The following is a 19,522-nucleotide window of genomic DNA, read 5'->3' as shown; positions in this document are numbered from 1 at the left end:
TCCCCAGATAAGCCTCCACAGCTCAGGCGGCAGAGCGGAGAATCAAACCCGGTTCCTTCAGATTAGATACACGAGCTCTTAACCTCCTAAGCCACTGCTGCTCTTTGGCAGGTACTCTGCCGCTGAGTTATAGGGCCTTTCCCAAATTCCCAAATTCTAGCCCACCAAGAGGCCTCACCCAAGCCTAACTCTGTGTTGACCAGGGTTGCCATCTGCAGGTCGGGAAACACCTGGAGATTTGAGGGTAGAAGCCTAAGGTGGGTGGGTTTGGGGAGAGGAGAGATTTCAATGGAATGGAATGCCCGAGTCCACCTTCGAAAGCAGCTATTTTCTCCAGCTGAACTGATCTCTGTTGCCTGGAGATCAGCTGCAATAGTGGGAGAACTCCAGCTGCCACCTGGAGGTTGGCAACATTAGCATTGGAGAAGAAGAGTTGGATTTATATCCTCCCCTTCCTCCCTGTAAAGAGACTCAAAGGGGCTTACAATCTCCTTTCCCTTCCCCCCTCACAACAAACACCCTGTGAGGTGGGAGGGGCTGAGAGAACTCCAAAGAACTGTGACTTACCCAAGGTCACCCAACTGGTATGTATTGGAGTGCACAAGCTAATCTGGTATGTGTTGGAGTGCACAAGCTAATCTGGTTCTCCAGATAAGCCTCCACAGCTCAAGTGGCAGAGCGGGGAATCAAACCCAGCTCCCCTGATTAGAGTGCACCTGCTCTTAACCACTACACCACGCTGGCACAGCCTACCTCACAAGGCCATTGTGAAGCTAAACCCCTGCTCCAAGCTCGCTGAGGGAAGGATGCACTCCAAATTATGCTCCTGCTTCTTACTACCCACTTTCCCCCCATAGTACACAATGTGTGGGGCACATGATATTCTCCTTTCCTAGGCCTCAGCCTAACCCCACAGGCAGTGGCGGGATCCAAAAATTTTAGTAACAGGTTCCCATGGGGGTGGGATTCAAACTGTGGCGTAGCGCCGATGGGGCTGGGCGGGGCACGATGGGGGCGTGGCCGGGCATTCAGGGGGGCGGGGCATTCCTGTGCAGGGCTTTGGCAAGTTAATGAACGCAAAGCCGCCCCGTCTCCATGGAAACGACGCACGCAGGCGCAGTTGCTGCCAATACGCGACGCATCCTCCTGCTAGACTCAAGCTTCAAGTTCTTGGCGCGGCTACTGCTGAGAGAGGAGGGCGTGAATCTCAAGCTGCAAAAAATCACATGGCAAAATCACCAATTAGTAACCCCCTCTCGGCACACACAAATAATTAGTAACCTACTCTCGGGAACCTGTGAGAACCTGCTGGATCCCACCTCTGCCCACAGGTCTCTTATGATTCTAAACCCTGGTTCCAAACTCCCTGGCTGAAGGATTCGATACATACTCTGCTCAGCTAATTCCTACTCCCTCTTTAACACATTAGGTTCGAAGACCACAGGTAGGAGCATGTGGGTGAAAGTTCAGCTACATACATAAGCTGCTGCACTTGTGAACATCAAGAAAACTCGGGTAAGACTTTCCTGTTTCTGCTGCTTACCTTTCGGCTACAGTGTTCTAGGACCATGTAGATATTTTCCTGGTCAGCAAAATGTCGGTGGAAGCCCACAACATTTCTATGCTTGAGCTGGCTGTGCAGTTCAATTTCACGTTCCACCTGCAAAGGAGGGGGGAATGAAATTTTTGCAGAAATAGATGCCTGCGTGCACACCCCACCGAGAAGTCACGGGGCGCAGGTGCTGGAGTCAGCGAGAACGCTAAAATGGTGTGGAGGAAAGTCTGCCAAGGACAAATGCCTCCAAGGAGAGGGAAGGGGAGAAGCTACAGAGTTATGTTGCTGTTTTCAACATTTGAAGAAAGCACCTCCTGCTTCAGTGGTTTGCCCTCAACCTTTCTTACTGGTCGGTGCTTTTCTTAGGATGATAAGAAAGCCCTGCTGGATCAGGCCATCTTGGCCAGCATTTTGTTACAAATCCCAGTTGCATGAGGAACAAATTCTGGTTACTCAACAACAGTGTGCAAAATTTACTTTGCACATGCACAGAGGCAAATACATTTTTTTAAACAAAAATTAATACTTTGCCTGCTCCAAGGTTGAGCCCTGGAATATGGAAACAAAGGCTCCTCCATTTTGCAGTTTTTGATTCCAGAGGATGAAAAAGGGGCCAAGTCTGATAAAAACAAATTAATCCCAAATTAAGAAGGATTGGAAGATCAAGGCAGGGGATTTGGGTTTGCATCCAGCACATTAAACAGAGAAAGATAGGGCTTCCATGAGCATTTAGGAGAGGTCCTATTGAAGCAAAGTTAGAGTTGATCTCTTTTGTGAAATCCAGGTAAACCATATCAACAGCGTCCTCATGACCAAGTAAGCCCATCACTCAATCAAAGAAGGAAACAAAGGGCCTTTCCCCACTCTCGTCTTTCCCCTCTATGTCAGCTACAAGCCAGCCCACAGCATCCCAGGCGCCAAGGCCTGGTTGCCCACTCTATCTCCGGGACAGCTTCCGCATGGGCCAAAAAAATAGTGCAGTGAAAGAACAGTGCCTGAAAATGGATGTCAGCGGTTTAAAATGGTGTCAGCAGCAGCTTCGGGCTGTTATACTGTTGCCGCTTCACACTCATTTTCAGGCCGGGACCACCGTTTACCTCCTGGCCCAGCGTGGGGAACTGTAGCCAAAGAAGGAAACAAAGTTGGTCTGGCAGGTCTATATAACTCTATGTAGACCAGGGGTATCCTTTTGAGTTTGCTGGTACCTTAGAGATGCTGAAACAGTGTGGTAAGTACAGCAACAAAATGGCTGCCGAAGCTTACCTTCAGTCGCACAGATCCTTATGGAAGCTGCTGTCAAAGTAATATATTTAAAAACCTGCAGAACCAATCAAATCTCCAGAGCTCAATCAGAAGTTCTGCTGGGAAAAAGCACGAAATGGCAGATGTGCAGCCATAGCAGGACTGGGAGAGCTTTCTCGTACAATCTAGCCCTGCAGTTCACCTGGCTAGACAAATCTGAACACTGAGGAAGATTTTTCCTGAAAACACCGCTTACCGCGGGTTGCAGTTTATTCTACATATTCAGCATTGTAGATTAAATGTATTTGTGTCAATTTCACTGGGAAAGCACAACAGGTCTCAAAAAAGAAAGAAAGAAAGAAAGAAAGAAAGAAAGAAAGAAAGAAAGAAAGAAAGAAAGAAAGAAAGAAAGAAAGAAAGAAAGAAAGAAAGAAAGAAAGAAAGAAAGAAAGAAAGAAAGAAAGAAAGAAAGAAAGAAAGAAAGAAAGAAAGAAAGAAAGAAAGAAAGAAAGAAAGAAAGAAAGAAAGGGAAACCAATTAATTGAAGGACTTTTGAGAAGTTTGCCTGAAGGACTGTCAGAGCACGCAAGTTTTTTTAGGATATTACCATTGACTACTGCCTGACTTTAATTCCTGTACTTGTCTAAAATACATACAGAAACAATAACGATATTCTGAATGTGGTATTTCAAGCGGACCACAACTTGTATGTCAAAGTCTTTCCCGGTTGTGTGGTATTAGGATGGTTGTTTCTATGTCATATTTTAATGTAGAATGTATGGTTATTGCACTTATTTGCATTTTCACACTTTTATAAAATTGCATTCGAGGTTGATTTGTTATCATTATTGCCAGCTAGGGTACAGTGGATTTTCTGTTTGCTGGGAAATGGCTCTGCCCCAGTGGTGGGATCCAAAATTTTTAGTAACAGGTTCCCCTGGTGGTGGGATTCAAACAGTGGCGTAGCGCCAATGGGGCTGGGCGGGGCACGACGGGGGCATGGCCGGGCATTCCGGGGGCGGGGCATTGCTGTGCGGGGCTGTGGCAAGCACGCAGCCGCTGCGCCGGTCCTTGGGCGGGAAACGAATGCACGCAGGTGCAGGCTGCCACGCATGTGCACCTCCTGCTAGATTGCTTCAAGTTCTGCGCGCTACTGCTGAGGAGCGGAGAAGGGGCGTAACTAAGGCAAAAATCACGTGGCAAAACCACCAATTAGTAACCCCCTCTCGGCACACACAAATAATTAGTAACCTACTCTCGGGAACCTGTGAGAACCTGCTGGATCCCTCCTCTGCTCTGCCCATTTACTAAAACCACTTGGCAGGTGTCAGAAAAGTTTCACTGGGCACCCAGGCACCACACTGGGGACTCCTGATATAGACATTTGGGTTCCAATCAATCAGTACCCCCAGACCCCAAATATCAGCTCACCTTCCCCCTGTTGTCCAGCCTGGAGACCCGGGATTGAGAGACGACTTTCACCGCATAGACTTTGTTGGTCGATGTATCCGTGAACTTGTAGCATCTTCCAAATGCCCCCTGTAACAAAAAGGAAGGAGGGTTAGGCAGGAATCAGGCCTCTGTTGGGAGACAGGGATGGGCTTCAAAAAAAACCCAAATGCCCTTAACTGTAGTCACCATTTACAGTCCTATTAGGCTGTACAAATTTTGTAGTTTCATAGAATGCTTTTGCTAGGCAGAAAAGTGTTACGAAGACTTCTGTAACTCTCCAAAATTGGCACCACCTAAAATGGTTGCCCAAAAAGATAGTCCAATGAAAACGTAACTCGTTTCTTCATTTATTTTCGAGTCCAGTGGCACTTTAGAGACCAGCATTCTGTTGGTCTCCTGGACTCGAATGTGGCTATTCTATTGCAGACTAACGCAGGGGAATTGATCTCTGTAGTCTAGAGATGAGGTGTAATTACAGGGAATCCTCAGGCCCCATGTAGAGGCTGGTATCCCTGCCCTCACTGCTATCCTCTGTCTCAGATAAAGATGTTAGTACGGTCAGTTGAGGTGCAGTGGTTGAGAAAATTATATGCTTCCGCATTAGAATATAGTCCCAAAAGAATATGAGAATTATCATTCATTTTTACGTGCTGCCTTTGACAAAACCATTATTTTGTGCATCATTGAACGTGGTACTTTGACACAAGAGCATTTATAGTTCGTCGAATGATTATCGTCAGACTTTCAAACAGATTGGGGGAGCAGGGCTAGGTAGGCACTAGCACCCCAAGCGGAGCATTCTACTACAAAGAAGGTCCAGTGTTGAGTTCTGTGGCAGAGAATAGTTTTTAACTCAGAGAATTCGCACAAGGTCCTTCTCAGGTTCTCTGCCTGCAAACAGCTTTCCACAGCCCAAACCACATCGCCACTTCCTCAGCTTGGGAGACTGGATCTGGCTGGTTCTATGATGCAGAACGGGTGCCACTTGAGAAGGTTTGGGGTACTGCATGAACGAAAGAAACACTGGGGCTGCCATGGCTGATCCCCTCCCCAAAACAGTTCTCAGTGGGTGCTGTGAATCTCAGTTCTGGCATATATGCACACAGGGCCCAAACATCCATTCTCTGTCTCCTTTCAGATTCTGTCAGATTCATGCAAGTAAAAAATAAATTCATTTAATTTCCAAATGTAATCAATAGACCAAGTCACTTGTGGCATTCGATGGTTTCCCCCTTGAGCACCATAATCTACATACCCATCCCCCCACCCACAAATGGGTTTTGTATGTGGACATTAATGCATTTCTACAGGAATTAACAGCTAAAAGAGCAGTCTTACAGTAACAGATACATTTTCAACATTGAATAAATACCAAAATGGGGGAAAATGTATAGAGCAGTGGTTCTCAACCTTAAGAACATAAGAAGCCAGCTGGATCAGACCAGAGTCCATCTAGTCCAGCTCTCTGCTACTCGCAGTGGCCCACCAGGTGCCTTTGGGAGCTCACATGCAGGATGTGAAAGCAATGGCCTTCTGTGGCTGTTGCTCCCGATCACCTGGTCTGCTAAGGCATTTGCAATCTCAGATCAAGGAGGATCAAGACTGGTAGTCATAAATCGACTTCTCCTCCATAAATCTGTCCAAGCCCCTTTTAAAGCTATCCAAGTTAGTGGCCATCACCACCTCCTGTGGCAGCATATTCCAAACACCAGTCACACGTTGCGTGAAGAAGTGTTTCCTTTTATTAGTCCTAATTCTTCCCCCTTCCTAGTGCCGCGACCCTTTAATACAGTTCCTCATGTTGTGGTGACCCCCAACCCTAACATCTATCCATTTTACAGATGGAGAACACTGATGCAGAGAGTCTTAGGTGACCCCTGTGAAAGGGTTGTTTGACCCCCAAAGGGGTCGCAACCCACAGGTTGAGAACCGCTGCCATAGAGGACTGGGAATGATTGGTAAATTATATTAAAATTAAAAGAGAATATCAATACCTATCAATGAGGCTTCAACACTAGAGAAAAGAGATGTAGTTTTGTTGGATAAGAGTGGCACAGGAATGATAATAAAGTAGGGTTAAAGAGGAATATAGAATGGAAGAAGCTGAGCAATTCTAAAAATCCTTAACGAGGTTGTAAGGGAACTGAAAGGCCAGAATTACTATTCTAGCAGGACATTTTTTAAAATTGGAACGGCAAGATTTATAACATAGTTAATATAAAGTATTGAAGGAAAGTGAACCGTTTTATTTTTATTTTTTAGGTTTTGCATGTACCGTGGATTTTGATGTTTAATATGATCTTTGTATGAAATAATTTAAATAAAGATCAATTTTTTAAAAAAGATAGCAATCTTACAACCTCTGATAACATTCTTTGTAGGTCCCATTCACTTGGCATATATACTAATTCCAGCACTACTACGACCAGGGGGCTGTGTGGTTTCCTGGCTGTATGGCCGTGTTCTAGCAGCATTCTCTCCTGATGTTTTGCCTGCATCTGTGGCTGGCATCTTCAGAGGATCTGATAGTAGGAAAGCAAGTGGAGTATATATACCTGTGAGTAACAATGAAGATAGCAAGGGTAATAAGTGAGGGCATCTGAATAGAAGTAGCCTGACCTTTGTTCCCTTTGATTATTTACTGTCTATAGTCATCCTGTGTTTGTGTGGAACTGATTAGTTACTGTCTTGACTCTAGTGTTTTTCAACACTGGCAGCCAAGTTTTGTTCATTTTCATGGTTTCTTCCTTTCTGTTGAAATTATCCATGGCCTTGTGGATTTCAATGGCTTCTCTGTGTAGTCTGACGTAGTGGTTGTCAGAGTGGTCCAGAATTTCTGTGTTTTCAAATAACATTCTGTGTCCAGGTTGGTTTATCATGTGTTCTGCTATTGCTGATTTTTCTGGCTGAAATAGTCTGCAGTGCCTTTTGTGTTCTTTGACTACGACTACTACTATTAATAATAATTTCATTTCTATGCCGCCCTTCAGCGATCACTTGCAAGTGGATTTTCCTGCATGAAGCAGGAAAATGTACTTGCAAACGATCGCTAAGGCGGATTGAAAATACACTGTAACGAAAGCATTCGTCTGGAGCAGCCAAAATCTTGTGGCACCTTCCAAGACTCGTGGATTTGTGTATATGTGTGCAGAAGCCTGAGTGGATTGGAGCACATTTCATTAGCTTCATTCTATTGGAGCACATTTCATTAGCTTCATTCTGTGTGCATCCTCAGTTAAAACCACTGTCTAGAGTTGGGCCGAAATCCCAACGGTTTAGCAGGCAGATTCGCTATGGCGAATTTGTTCCAGGGATTAGACGACAGCCCCTGCCAGCATGGCCAATTGTACCAGATAGATATTGGCCATGCTGGCAGGGGCTGATGGGAATTGTAGTCCATAACATCTGGAGTGCCAAAGGTTTGCCACCACTGAATCTAGGCATACACGGACTGTATGCAAGAGAACAGCAAGACCAGTCTCTAAAGCAGACACAAAAATTGAGACTTGGCCTTTCCACCTGCCGAAGAATATCATCTTCCCTTCAGGTAACAGCAGGTGACTCTCGCACCTGGAAGGAACAGCAGAAAGGATGCAGCGCTCGTGTGTTTATCGGGAAGGCAGCGTTAAGAGTCCAGTGTTCTGGCTAAGCAAGGCATAGCTTCAGAGGAGCTGAGAGGTGGCTAAGCGTCCCTGATAATTTAAAGAGAAAATCGAAAAGCTCAGCCAGAGCTTTCTAAGGGGAAGGTGGACAGTTGCAGCTTCTGGAAAGAAACACCCCCAGCAGCAACTGCAGGTAAGAAAAAGGCAAGATTTTCTTAAACCACGTCCATCCTGCATTAAAAAGCATTAAGGGTTTTTCTTCCAAGGAGGCTCCGGGTGCTTGGGGCTCCGATTTCATCTTCACAACATATTCAGAGATGCCAGCAAGCCCAAAGTAGCTGAGCAGGGTTCCCTGATTTATACCCCCTTTTCTCCCCAAGTCACGAAGTCACTTGCAACATCATTCTTCCTCCCTCCAACAACTCTATGAGGTAAGTCAGGCTGAGAATCTGGGATTGGCCAAAGCCCAAAGGTTACCCAGCAAGCTTGAGTGGGGATTCGAACCTGCGTCTCGAACCTGCTAATTCCCCACTTTAATGTCTTTTGTTCCTTGCATGGATCTTACAGCTTTAGACGCTGCGTGGAACACACAAGGATGGGCAGCTTTTCCCAGCATGTTGATTCAAGGACAGGAAGTGCTCCCCTGTTGGATTTCTGCTTGTTGAGGGTAGTCGTTGGACGCACTGGAGCAAGGCAGTTCGGCATTTCCCAGCTGGAGATGGGGCTTGTCTGGCCGACATCTCCTTTGTACCACCAGTCACCCTATTTCACCAAGCCCACAACCGGGGGCAGGAAGGCAACAGATCACCCTCGCTGTGAGTCTTTCTCGTGGTAGATTGCCTCTTAACGTGGAGGTTCCATTTTGCTCTACTAGTCCTTTGCAAGCACTGCATCCAGTCTCTTTTTAAAATAAGAACCTTAACAGGGACTTGATGGATCAAACCTGAGATCCACTCACTCCGCCTTCCTTTTTGCAACAGTGATTTCTGGAAAGCCGGCAGACAGGGCAGGAAGCCTCGGGCTCTCCCCCATTGCTTGCCTGCAGCATATGCCATTCGGAGATACACTGCGTCAGCACACGGAGGCTCCCTTTTAAGCTCCCACGCCCGTTACATTTTGCTCGCGCAGCTCGATCTCGGGTGAGTCTCGAACCTTTCTCAAAAGTCCGAAATGACGCAAGATAGGCAGGTGTCTCAAATGGGCGGAGCGTCTTCGTCCACCTGCAACTAGCCCGGGCATGTTTGCAAGATCTGAGGACCTGTCTGTGCAAATCCAAGGCAGAATCGAATCCGGGAGAGGGGGAGGGAGGGGTTCTCACGTTCTGAACTTGGGGGTCCAGGTCAGAATGGCGGGGGGGGGGACACTGGGCGTCCCTCCACCCTGTCCAAAAGGACAGGGACTCAGGACTGGGTGGAAGAGAAGAGATTCAGCTCTTTGGAGAGCTGCAGTCCCGGGCACTCTTATTTTGCAGTGACCCGTGGGACTAGGAGGCGTACTTCTGCGGGTAAGCATGTCTTGGATGCTGGCCCTCTTTGCAGGGAGGGCGTAAAAAAACTTGGGCAGACCGTGCAAAGAAGCTGTCCCAGCTCTAAACACTCACTCGCGCGCTCTGTCCTGGATAATCCAGAGTAATTTAAATTGCAGTGGGGGGGGTTGGGGGGGGAGGGGCTTAAATTCTTTAGGCATTTTGGGGGCGCTGATAGTTCCTTTTTTCCTATAAGAATGGCCAATCGCCTAGATCATTCTTGCTCACCAGCAGCCCAGTCCTTGCAAAAACACCCACAACTTCGTGTTAGACATTAATAGGGGTTCGCTCCTGCTTTCCTTCCTGTCACCTGCCCTCAGAGGTAAATTGCAAACTGGACATTACAGAGCCGTTCTTTCAAAACGTAACCTTTTTGCAAGGATTAAAGCAGTTTCGGGATTCTTGGGAAACACATTCTTTTCTTTTTTTAGCAGCTCGTCCTGCAACCGACCCCACAAATGCATCCCCAGCCCAGAATCCAGATTAAAACCCACTTTATGGGGAAGGCTGTTCACACGCTCCCCGTTTCTCTCTCCCTCCCTTCTGCGCTCCCCCCTCCTCCAGTTCCTTATTTGTTTTACATTGGCATTCTCTAGCTTCGCTTTGGGGTTTTTGCAAGGTTTGGGGCTCTGTCCATGCGTTCATTAGAATGCGTGCAAAAACTGAGTAGGTAAACATCCTTGGCTCGGTGTGGGGGCAAAGTCCCCAAGTGACCCGGCTCGAATTTCCCTCCTCTCCCTTTCCTTTAGGTTTCCTTTGAGCTCTCCAGAGGTGCAGGACGGTCCAAAGAGCAGGGTCGAAAGCAGGGCTTGCAGGAGGGCAGGGTCCTTAGCCCTAGCAGAAGAGGGGGCTTGGAAAACTTGGGGAGGGACTCAATCTACCAGTGACCTTGAGCAGCCCCTTCATCTTGTGCCTCAGTTTCCCCAAAGTGCAGGAATCCAGTAGCCATTTAAATGGGTCATACTGTATTCCCTCCATAAACTGGAATCCGTTTGAACAGCGGTTACCAGGGAAGTCCCTGTGCTCTTGGTGGGTCTTCGGTTGCTTGCCTGGCCGCATCTCCACTAAGCATCTTCCTCTGCGCCTCCAAGCCAGCCCCCTTGCTTTGGAAGGGGATGCTTGTGTGGGGGTGGTCGCCGCCCTCGCTAAAAATAATACGGAGCTGTCATCCCCAAAGAACTGCCACTTTCAGCCAGTGACCAAAAAAGCAGAGCGGTCCGTTTACCTTTCCCAAAAGTTGGCCCCTCTTGTAAAGCGTGCCGGTGCTGGGATCCTCGATGAAGTATTTCAGGGTCTCTCTCTCGACTTTCCTCCAGGATGCGTGCTCCGTCTGCCCCATGGCTGGTGCAGAAGGGAAGTGCTTCCCTCCCCAGCGTGTTCCCAGCCCCCCCTCCCCTGCCCTGCTCTCCCCAGCTGCTGTGGAGAGTATGACCCAGCCAGCTCCTGTCGGGCTCCTTATCAAGACAAGGCGTGGGGATTGCAAGATCCTCCTCTCTGCCCCAGCCTTGCCAATGGGACAGCGAGAAACACAGACCGGGGACCGGAGGCAGCAGCGGGGACGTGATTGCTTTGCAGTGGCAAGACTGGGAGATGGTTACTAAAGAAGCACATGTTCTTTGCTTTGGGATGAAATAATGTTTGTGCTCTCACCTCTCTCTATAGGAACAGGGGAGGGACGGATCTCTTCCAGCAGCAGGGATGCTTGACTCCACCGCTAACTATGCTGCAGGCTCAGTTCCGGCTCCTGAGTTCAGGTAATCTGCAACAGCCGCTTTTATTGAAAATCTGGGAGAATGTTTGTTTGACTACCTGCCTACTGAAAGCAGCAGTTCCGTAGAGAGAGCAGGTGCACTCTCATCTGGAGAACCGGCTTCGATTCCCCACTCTGCCACTTGAGCCGTGGAGGTTTATCTGGGGAAACAGATTAGCCTGTGCACTCCAGCACACGCCAGCTGGGTGACCTTGGGCTAGTCACAGTTCTTTGGAGCTCTCTCAGCCCCACGTGCCTCACAGGGTGTTTGTTGTGAGGGGGGAAGGGAAAGGAGATTGTAAGCCCCTTTGAGTCTCCTTACAGGAGAGAAAGGGGGATATAAATCCAAACTCCTCCTCCTCCTCCGCCTCCTCCTCCTCCTCCTCCTCCTCCTCCTCCTCCTCTTCTTCTTCTTCTTCTTCTTCTTCTTCTTCTTCTTCTTCTTCTTCTTCTTCTTCTTCTTCTTCTTCTTCTTCTTCTTCTTCTTCTTCTTCTTCTTCTTCTTCGTGTGTCTGCCATCAAGTCACAACTGACTTATTGTGGCCCCGTAGGGTTTTCAAGGCAAGAGATGTTTACTATTGCCAGCCTCCACATGGGCTGAAAGAGTTCAGAGAGAACTATGACTGGGTAAAGGTCACCCAGCCGACTTCATTGTGGAGGAGCGGGGGAACAAACTCACTTCTCCAGATTAGAGTCTGCAGCTCCAGATTAGAGCCCACCATTCTTAACCACGAAGAAGAAGAGTTGGATTTATATCCCCCTTTCTCTCCTGTAAGGAGACTCAAAGGGGCTTACAAACTCCTTTCCTTCCCCCCTCATAACAAACACGTAGGTGGGGCTGAGATAGCTCTGAAGAACTGTGACTAGCCCAAGGTCACTCAGCTGGAGTGCACAAGCTAATCTAGTTCACCAGATACACCTCCACGGCTCAAATGGCAGAGAGAGGAATCAAACCCAGTTCTCCAGATTAGAGTGCACCTGCTCTTAACCACTACACTGACTTTAGTTAAATGTTTGAGTGTGTTCAGTGCCACCAAGCCACTTCAGTATACATTAGGGAACCAGAATAGTTCATTAATGTGTTACTGGGAGTTCAAAAGATGCTTGTGACGCTTCAGGGAGTGCACCGCAGGGTGCCTTAGCATTCATGCACCTGCACTCACTCTGAGTTCCCTGTTCCAGAGATCCTGGGAAGCAAGTGGGAACCCTTTGGACAGCGACTCAAGTATAGTACTGTGACACATATCCTTGACACCGTGTGCTAGGTGAGGGAACCATGTGTGGTACAGGGGTGGTGCAACTCTCACACAAAATAGGAACGGTAAATGCTCAGAAGGAAAAGTTGTGAGTTTGCTTTACTTACTGTCTTGTGGTTTTTGAAGGATGTCATTGAGGGGGGGGGCGTTGACCTGCTGCATACACCTACACTAACCTCCCCTTTCTGGGCTGGGCTCAGCAAGGACCTGACTACTACAGGGGTAGAGATGCTGGGAGCGTCACCCATGGCAACTGGCAGGCACAGTTGGGGAGGCCGAAGCAGGACTTGCTGAACACTTTCTCCAGCAGATGGCCAAGCAGCAACAGAAGAAGAAGAAGAAGAAGAAGAAGAAGAAGAAGAAGAAGAAGAAGAAGAAGAAGAAGAAGAAGAAGATTTATATCCCCTGTTTCTCTCCTGTAAGGAGACTCAAAGGGGCTGACAATCTCCTTTCCCTTCCCCCCCCCAACAAACACCCTGTGAGGTGGGTGGGGCTGGGAGAGCTCTAAAGAACTGTGACTAGCCCAAGGTCACCCAGCCAGCATGTGTTGGAATGCACATGCTAATCTGGTTCCCCAGATAAGCCTCCACAGCTCAAACCCGGTTCTCCAGATTAGAGTGTACCTGCTCTTAACCACTACGGCACGCTGCCTGTAAGAGGCCCAAAGGCAATGATGGGGATCCCCTTCACATCAGGACTCATGGAAACCACTCCGGGGCCACTGGGACCAACACCCACTGGGACCAACAATTTATTTCAGATGGGAATTCTCAACTAACCTGGCAAGTCACCAAACTTTGTGCTTTATTATATAAAGTTTGTCTTTCTATAAACACTGAAATTAAATAGTAATTTTCTTCTTACAAGATTAATCTTTTTTTAACAAGTGTTTTTAAATTGGGGAAATAGCTCAAATCAATTTCTATTGATAAATTGGAACATTTTGTTTTACAGCCTATGCTATGATTTTATGTTTTAAGTGAACATCATATTTATTGTATTTCTTAACATTGGCCATGTGCCGTAGTAAAAGGATTTGATCGCTCCATTGGTTAAAGCCAGCTGTGCAAACCATAGAATAGATTGTTGAAGTTATAACGTTGCAGCAATATGCCGTATTATTTCCTGCCTCCACCCGCCACTGGCGTTGTGCCGTGAACCAAAGACAATGGACAAGCCAGTGGGGTTGATGGAGATCTATGCGATGGCCGAAGAAACCAATGATCTAGCCTGAGGGTGCGCCAAAAGAGCACTGCAGGGAAAGAAACCTGGATTGTTGCAGCTGGGAGGACGACAGGCCAGCAGTGCCAGAACACTGTAGGAGTCAATTTCAATTTCAATAAGCCTTTATTGGCATACAGAACATACAATATAAATACAGTTAGAATTACTAGATAAAACTTCACACTGGATCATAAGTTCAGTTCGCAAACCTCAGCCAGAAACTTTGCCACTGCGAGACAACAGTCAAGGTCATTACAGTTTAAGAGCATATTTACTTTATCAAGCTCTGTCAGGGTTTTCATAGAGTCAATGATTTGTAATAATAAGCTGGATCCTGGATTCTGGTAAAGTGGGCAGTGGAGGAGAATGTGCGTAATGGAATCCAACTGCCCTGGACTGCAGGGGCAAAGCCTCTTATCGTTTGGTAGACCCTTGAGTCTTCCTCTATGGAGCGGGGATGGCATAATGTTAAATCTAGCCAGCGTGTAGGCTCCCCTATATATAGGGTTTAGTAAGCTACTTGATATAGTAGACTGGGTTTCCCTGCACAAAATGGAATTATACCCGCGTTCATTGGCGAGCAGGATTTGTTGGCCAAGCTCTGCAGTTGTTGATAATCCATTGCAAGTAGCCGCTCTTTGATGAGGGCAAATGTCTCAGTAAGGGTTAGCATGTTCAGAGAGTCACTATCATAGCCCAATTCCCCAATCTTTGTTATAACTGTTGTGCACCATTTAGAGTGATGGAGTTCTCTCAAGGTGAGTTGCGTCAGTGAGTTGTCGGAGCTTTGTAGGAGCTGTAGGAGTCCTCTGGTAGAAGAGGTGCAGAAGAGGCCTTCCCTGCAGGATCCTTCCCCCAGATCCTTCCCGTCCAGCTGGGAGGATGATAGGCCAGCAGTCCCAGAACACTGTAGGAGTCCTCTGGTAGAAGGGGTGCAAAAGAGGCCTTCCCTGCAGGTCCTTCCCCCAGTTACTAAAGGGGCTGGTCACGACCTGGACGCCCATCTATTTTTCATGCAGACAGAAGGGGTATGTGTGAAGAGTCCACCTCCACATCAGTTGTTCCCACACTGAAGTCTGCCCAGAAACTCAGATGGGAGGACCCAAATGGGGCATTTTGGTAAAAGCTGTTATATATGGGAGATCGGTGGAGGCAGTGGGCAGACTTTGGTATGGTTAGACCTAACCTGGAATATTGTGTACAGTTTTGGGCACTGCAATTCAAGAAGGATACTGACAAGCTGGAACGGGTCCAGAAGAGGGCAACTAAAATGGTAAAAGGTCTGGAATCCATGCCCTACGATGAGATACTTAGGGCGCTGGGTATGTTTAGTTTGGTGAAGAGAAGGTTAAGAGGTGGCATGATAGCCATGTTTACATATTTGAAGGGATGTCATGTTGGTGAGGGAGCAAGCTTGTTTTCTGCTGCTCCACAGACTAGGACCAGAGTAATGGGTTCAAGGTGAAGGAAAAGAGATTTCACAGAATCATCAGGAAAAACCTCCAGACAGTAAGGGCTGTTTGACAGTGGAGTGCACTACCTTGGAGTGTGGTGGAGCAGCAGTGGCGTAGGAGGTTAAGAGCTCATGTATCTAATCTGGAGGAACCGGGTTTGATTCCCAGCTCTGCTGCCTGAGCTGTGGAGGCTTATCTGGGGAATTCAGATTAGCCTGTACACTCCCACATACGCCAGCTGGGTGACCTTGGGCTAGTCACAGTTCCTTGGAGCTCTCTCAGCCCCACCCACCTCACAGGGTGTTTGTTGTGAGGGGGGAAGGGCAAGGAGATTGTAAGCCCCTTTGAGTCTTCTGCAGGAGAGAAAGGGGGGATATAAATCCAAACTCTTCTTCTTCTTCTTTGGAAGTTTTTAAAGAGAGGCCGTCAGGAGCGCTTTGATTATGTGTTCCTGCATTGCAGGGGGTTGGACTTGATGGTCCTTGGGATCTCTTCCAACTCTGTGATTCTATGACAAAGTGCGAGCCACATGGGGAGATTGTGGTTAAGGTGTGGCCATGGGGATGTTAAGGGCTGAATCCCCACTGAGAATTAAAGACGGATACAACCAGCATTCGAAAGAAACAGAACCTTTTCATCAAGGTTCTTTTTCGTATCTTGGCTTGAGCTGGCTCTCCATCAGGGCCTCCAAGGAAAGAATCCTTCTGGGCCCTTTCTGACTTCTCAGGCATACCAAATTTCATATTTATTTATTTTATTTATTTATATATCAAATTTCTAAACCACCCACCCCCGAAGGGCTCTGGGCGGTGTACACCAGGCCAGAAATGGTATTACATACAATAGGCCAAAACAACAGTACACAGAATAAAATAAATTAAATCAGGTTAAAACAAGTTACAAAATTCATAAAACTAGCAGCATCAATACAGTGCAATACGATACAACAAGATTATAACAAAATTATAAAAGTGTGGCGCCCGAACCCAAGGCCGGGCGGGGGTAGCAGTGTAGATTAGGTGTTATATTGGGCGTGCCGATGATGAAATGGCATGCAACACAGGGGCATCCCAGAGGGATAAAAGAAAAGCATGTGACTTGCCCAAAGTCAGAATTTTGTGCCCCATATTCCATCAGTCTCAGGAGCTCTGACCTCAGTGGCAGTGATAGGGAGCTATGGATGGAGGGTAGGTGGGTAGGTGGGTCATTACTCTATAGTACCCATTGTTTTTTAGTGAAATTTCAAATCAATTTCCATAGAAACAGTGCATTTTCCAAACCCTATCATCAGAATGAACAAATAATGCACCTCACAATGAATGATCCAACTGTTCATACACACACAGGATTATCACATTTTTGTCCTGCTGCTTCCCCACGGAACAATCTCTTTTCCTCATAAGACCCCTGGGATGTAGGTTAGGCCAAGGCCCCTTCCGCACATGCAGAATAATTCACTTTCAATCCACGATTGTTTGCAAGTGGATTTTGCTGTTCTGCACAGTAAAATCCAGCTGCAAAATGCATTGAAAGTGGATTGAAAGTGCATTATTCTGCATGTGCGGAAGGGGCCGAAGAGAGAGAACGGAAAGAAGTCCACACAACCAACTTATTCCTGCTTTAGTAGTTGATCTGCAGTCCTCAAAATAATGGAGCACAGGACTTCTGCACATCTGCCCTCAACATTTTTCCAGTTGTGTTGGTTTTTTTCTTGCAACCATTCCATCGAAGTCCCAATTTTTAGTGAGGGTAGTGCCAACCCTGGTGGTAGCACCCATTTACTTTTATTGACTGCCCCTAGGGTCCCTCATGAGTTCATCGCCTGAGAATTTGAACACAGGTCTCCTGGATCTGACTCTTATCTCAGGCTATCCTTGGCTAGGGCTTAAGCAAAATAATCCACACCCTCAGAATAAAAAAAGGGTAAAGTTTCCCCTTCAGTCAACAACAACAAGCCTTTATTGGCATACAAAACAGGACAAAATTTCAGAGTAAAATAAGATTTAAAACACAGTTAAAATTACTCATTTCCCGGATAAAATTTGCAACAGTCTCGCAAAAGAGCACATCAGAGCTGTTCAGGAGGTTGGGTATCTTGTAACACTCTTGCCACTGGGAACATTGCAAGAAAATAGAATGCATATATTTCATGCGTATCTGATCATATTTAGGGCATTCAAACAGAGAATGGTCAAGTGTTTCAACCGTAACCAGATCACAAGAACAAACCCTTTTAGAACGTTCTATATTCTTAAATCTTCCCTCCAGAAGAGCTGATGGCAACACATTACATCTTGCAGTAGTCAAAGGTCTCCTCTGGGTGGGATTAATCAACAGACGAAGATATGTTGCTATAATTCCACGCTCACATGGGATTAATTCCCCTTCAGTCGTGTCCGACCCTGGGGTACCACGGCAAGCAGTGATTTCATAGGTAAGCCGTTTTTGTGGGGCAGTTTGCCATTGCTTTCTCCGGATATTCTTTACCCCCTAGCCAGTGGTGGGATCCAAAAATTTTAATAACAGGTTCCGATGGTGGTGGGATTCAAACAGTGGCGCCACCGCACACACGCATCTCCAGTCCCTATTGGGCAGAGAGGTTGCTTTAGTAACCCCTTCTCGGCACTCAGAAAAAATTAGTAACCACTTCTAGAGAAGTGATGAGAACTGGTTGGATCCCACCTCTGTCCCTAGCTATGTGCTAGGTACTCATTTACCAACAGAGGCGTAGCTGGGCCAGAGTGTGCCCAGTGCACACTCTGGCTTTTTTGCGCCCCCCCCTCCGCAGCAGCCCTCCCCCCCGCAGCACCCCATTCCACTTACTTTTAGGAAAGGAGCAGGCCGAAGAAGCCTGCCTGCGTTTGGGGGGGGGGGGGTGGGGGGGGGGGGGGGGGGGGGGGGGGGGGGGGGGGGGGGGGGGGGGGGGGGGGGGGGGGGGGGGGGGGGGGGGTGGGGGGGTGGGGGGGGGGGGGGGGGGTGGGGGGGGGGGTGAGGTTGGGGGTGGGTATGGGGTGAATGGGGGGGGGGGGGGGGGGGAGGGGGTGGGGGGGGGGGATGGGGGGGGTGGGGGGGGGGTGGGGGGGGGGGGGGGTGGGGGGGGGGGGGGGGGGGGGGGGGGGGGAGGAGAGGGGAGGGGGGGGAGGGTGGGGGGGGGGGTGGGGGGGGGGGGGGGTGGGGGGGGGGGGGGGTGGGGGGGGGGGGGGGTGGGGGGGGGGGGGGGTGGGGGGGGGGGGGGGTGGGGGGGGGGGGGGGTGGGGGGGGGGGGGGGTGGGGGGGGGGGGGGGTGGGGGGGGGGGGGGGTGGGGGGGGGGGGGGGTGGGGGGGGGGGGGGGTGGGGGGGGGGGGGGGTGGGGGGGGGGGGGGGTGGGGGGGGGGGGGGGTGGGGGGGGGGGGGGGTGGGGGGGGGGGGGGGTGGGGGGGGGGGGGGGTGGGGGGGGGGGGGGGTGGGGGGGGGGGGGGGTGGGGGGGGGGGGGGGTGGGGGGGGGGGGGGGTGGGGGGGGGGGGGGGTGGGGGGGGGGGGGGGTGGGGGGGGGGGGGGGTGGGGGGGGGGGGGGGTGGGGGGGGGGGGGGGTGGGGGGGGGGGGGGGTGGGGGGGGGGGGGGGTGGGGGGGGGGGGGGGTGGGGGGGGGGGGGGGTGGGGGGGGGGGGGGGTGGGGGGGGGGGGGGGTGGGGGGGGGGGGGGGTGGGGGGGGGGGGGGGTGGGGGGGGGGGGGGGTGGGGGGGGGGGGGGGTGGGGGGGGGGGGGGGTGGGGGGGGGGGGGGGTGGGGGGGGGGGGGGGTGGGGGGGGGGGGGGGTGGGGGGGGGGGGGGGTGGGGGGGGGGGGGGGTGGGGGGGGGGGGGGGTGGGGGGGGGGGGGGGTGGGGGGGGGGGGGGGTGGGGGGGGGGGGGGGTGGGGGGGGGGGGGGGTGGGGGGGGGGGGGGGTGGGGGGGGGGGGGGGTGGGGGGGGGGGGGGGTGGGGGGGGGGGGGGGTGGGGGGGGGGGGGGGTGGGGGGGGGGGGGGGTGGGGGGGGGGGGGGGTGGGGGGGGGGGGGGGTGGGGGGGGGGGGGGGTGGGGGGGGGGGGGGGTGGGGGGGGGGGGGGGTGGGGGGGGGGGGGGGTGGGGGGGGGGGGGGGTGGGGGGGGGGGGGGGTGGGGGGGGGGGGGGGTGGGGGGGGGGGGGGGTGGGGGGGGGGGGGGGTGGGGGGGGGGGGGGGTGGGGGGGGGGGGGGGTGGGGGGGGGGGGGGGTGGGGGGGGGGGGGGGTGGGGGGGGGGGGGGGTGGGGGGGGGGGGGGGTGGGGGGGGGGGGGGGTGGGGGGGGGGGGGGGTGGGGGGGGGGGGGGGTGGGGGGGGGGGGGGGTGGGGGGGGGGGGGGGTGGGGGGGGGGGGGGGTGGGGGGGGGGGGGGGTGGGGGGGGGGGGGGGTGGGGGGGGGGGGGGGTGGGGGGGGGGGGGGGTGGGGGGGGGGGGGGGTGGGGGGGGG

The 19,522-nt window shown here is 50.9% G+C and overlaps 1 protein-coding gene across 1 annotated transcript in view; it reads right to left on the bottom strand.

Moving 5' to 3' along the window:
- LOC125433095 (serine/threonine-protein kinase PLK2-like) overlaps positions 1–10,724 on the bottom strand; it is a 38,054-nt gene extending 27,330 nt beyond the window's left edge. Inside the window, exons 1-3 of the mRNA XM_048497439.1 lie at positions 10,602–10,724; positions 4,229–4,336; positions 1,544–1,660 (exon numbers count right to left, since the gene is read on the bottom strand). Of these exons, the coding sequence (XP_048353396.1) occupies positions 1,544–1,660; positions 4,229–4,336; positions 10,602–10,715 (339 nt within the window). The 5' untranslated portion in view covers positions 10,716–10,724. The remainder of the gene's footprint in view (positions 1–1,543; positions 1,661–4,228; positions 4,337–10,601) is intronic.
- Between the last annotated feature and the right edge of the window lie 8,798 nt (positions 10,725–19,522).

The sequence above is a fragment of the Sphaerodactylus townsendi genome, linkage group LG05 (assembly GCF_021028975.2).
Source record: "Sphaerodactylus townsendi isolate TG3544 linkage group LG05, MPM_Stown_v2.3, whole genome shotgun sequence".
Classification (NCBI taxonomy): domain Eukaryota; kingdom Metazoa; phylum Chordata; class Lepidosauria; order Squamata; family Sphaerodactylidae; genus Sphaerodactylus; species Sphaerodactylus townsendi.
This window is presented reverse-complemented; position numbering and strand designations above follow the sequence as displayed.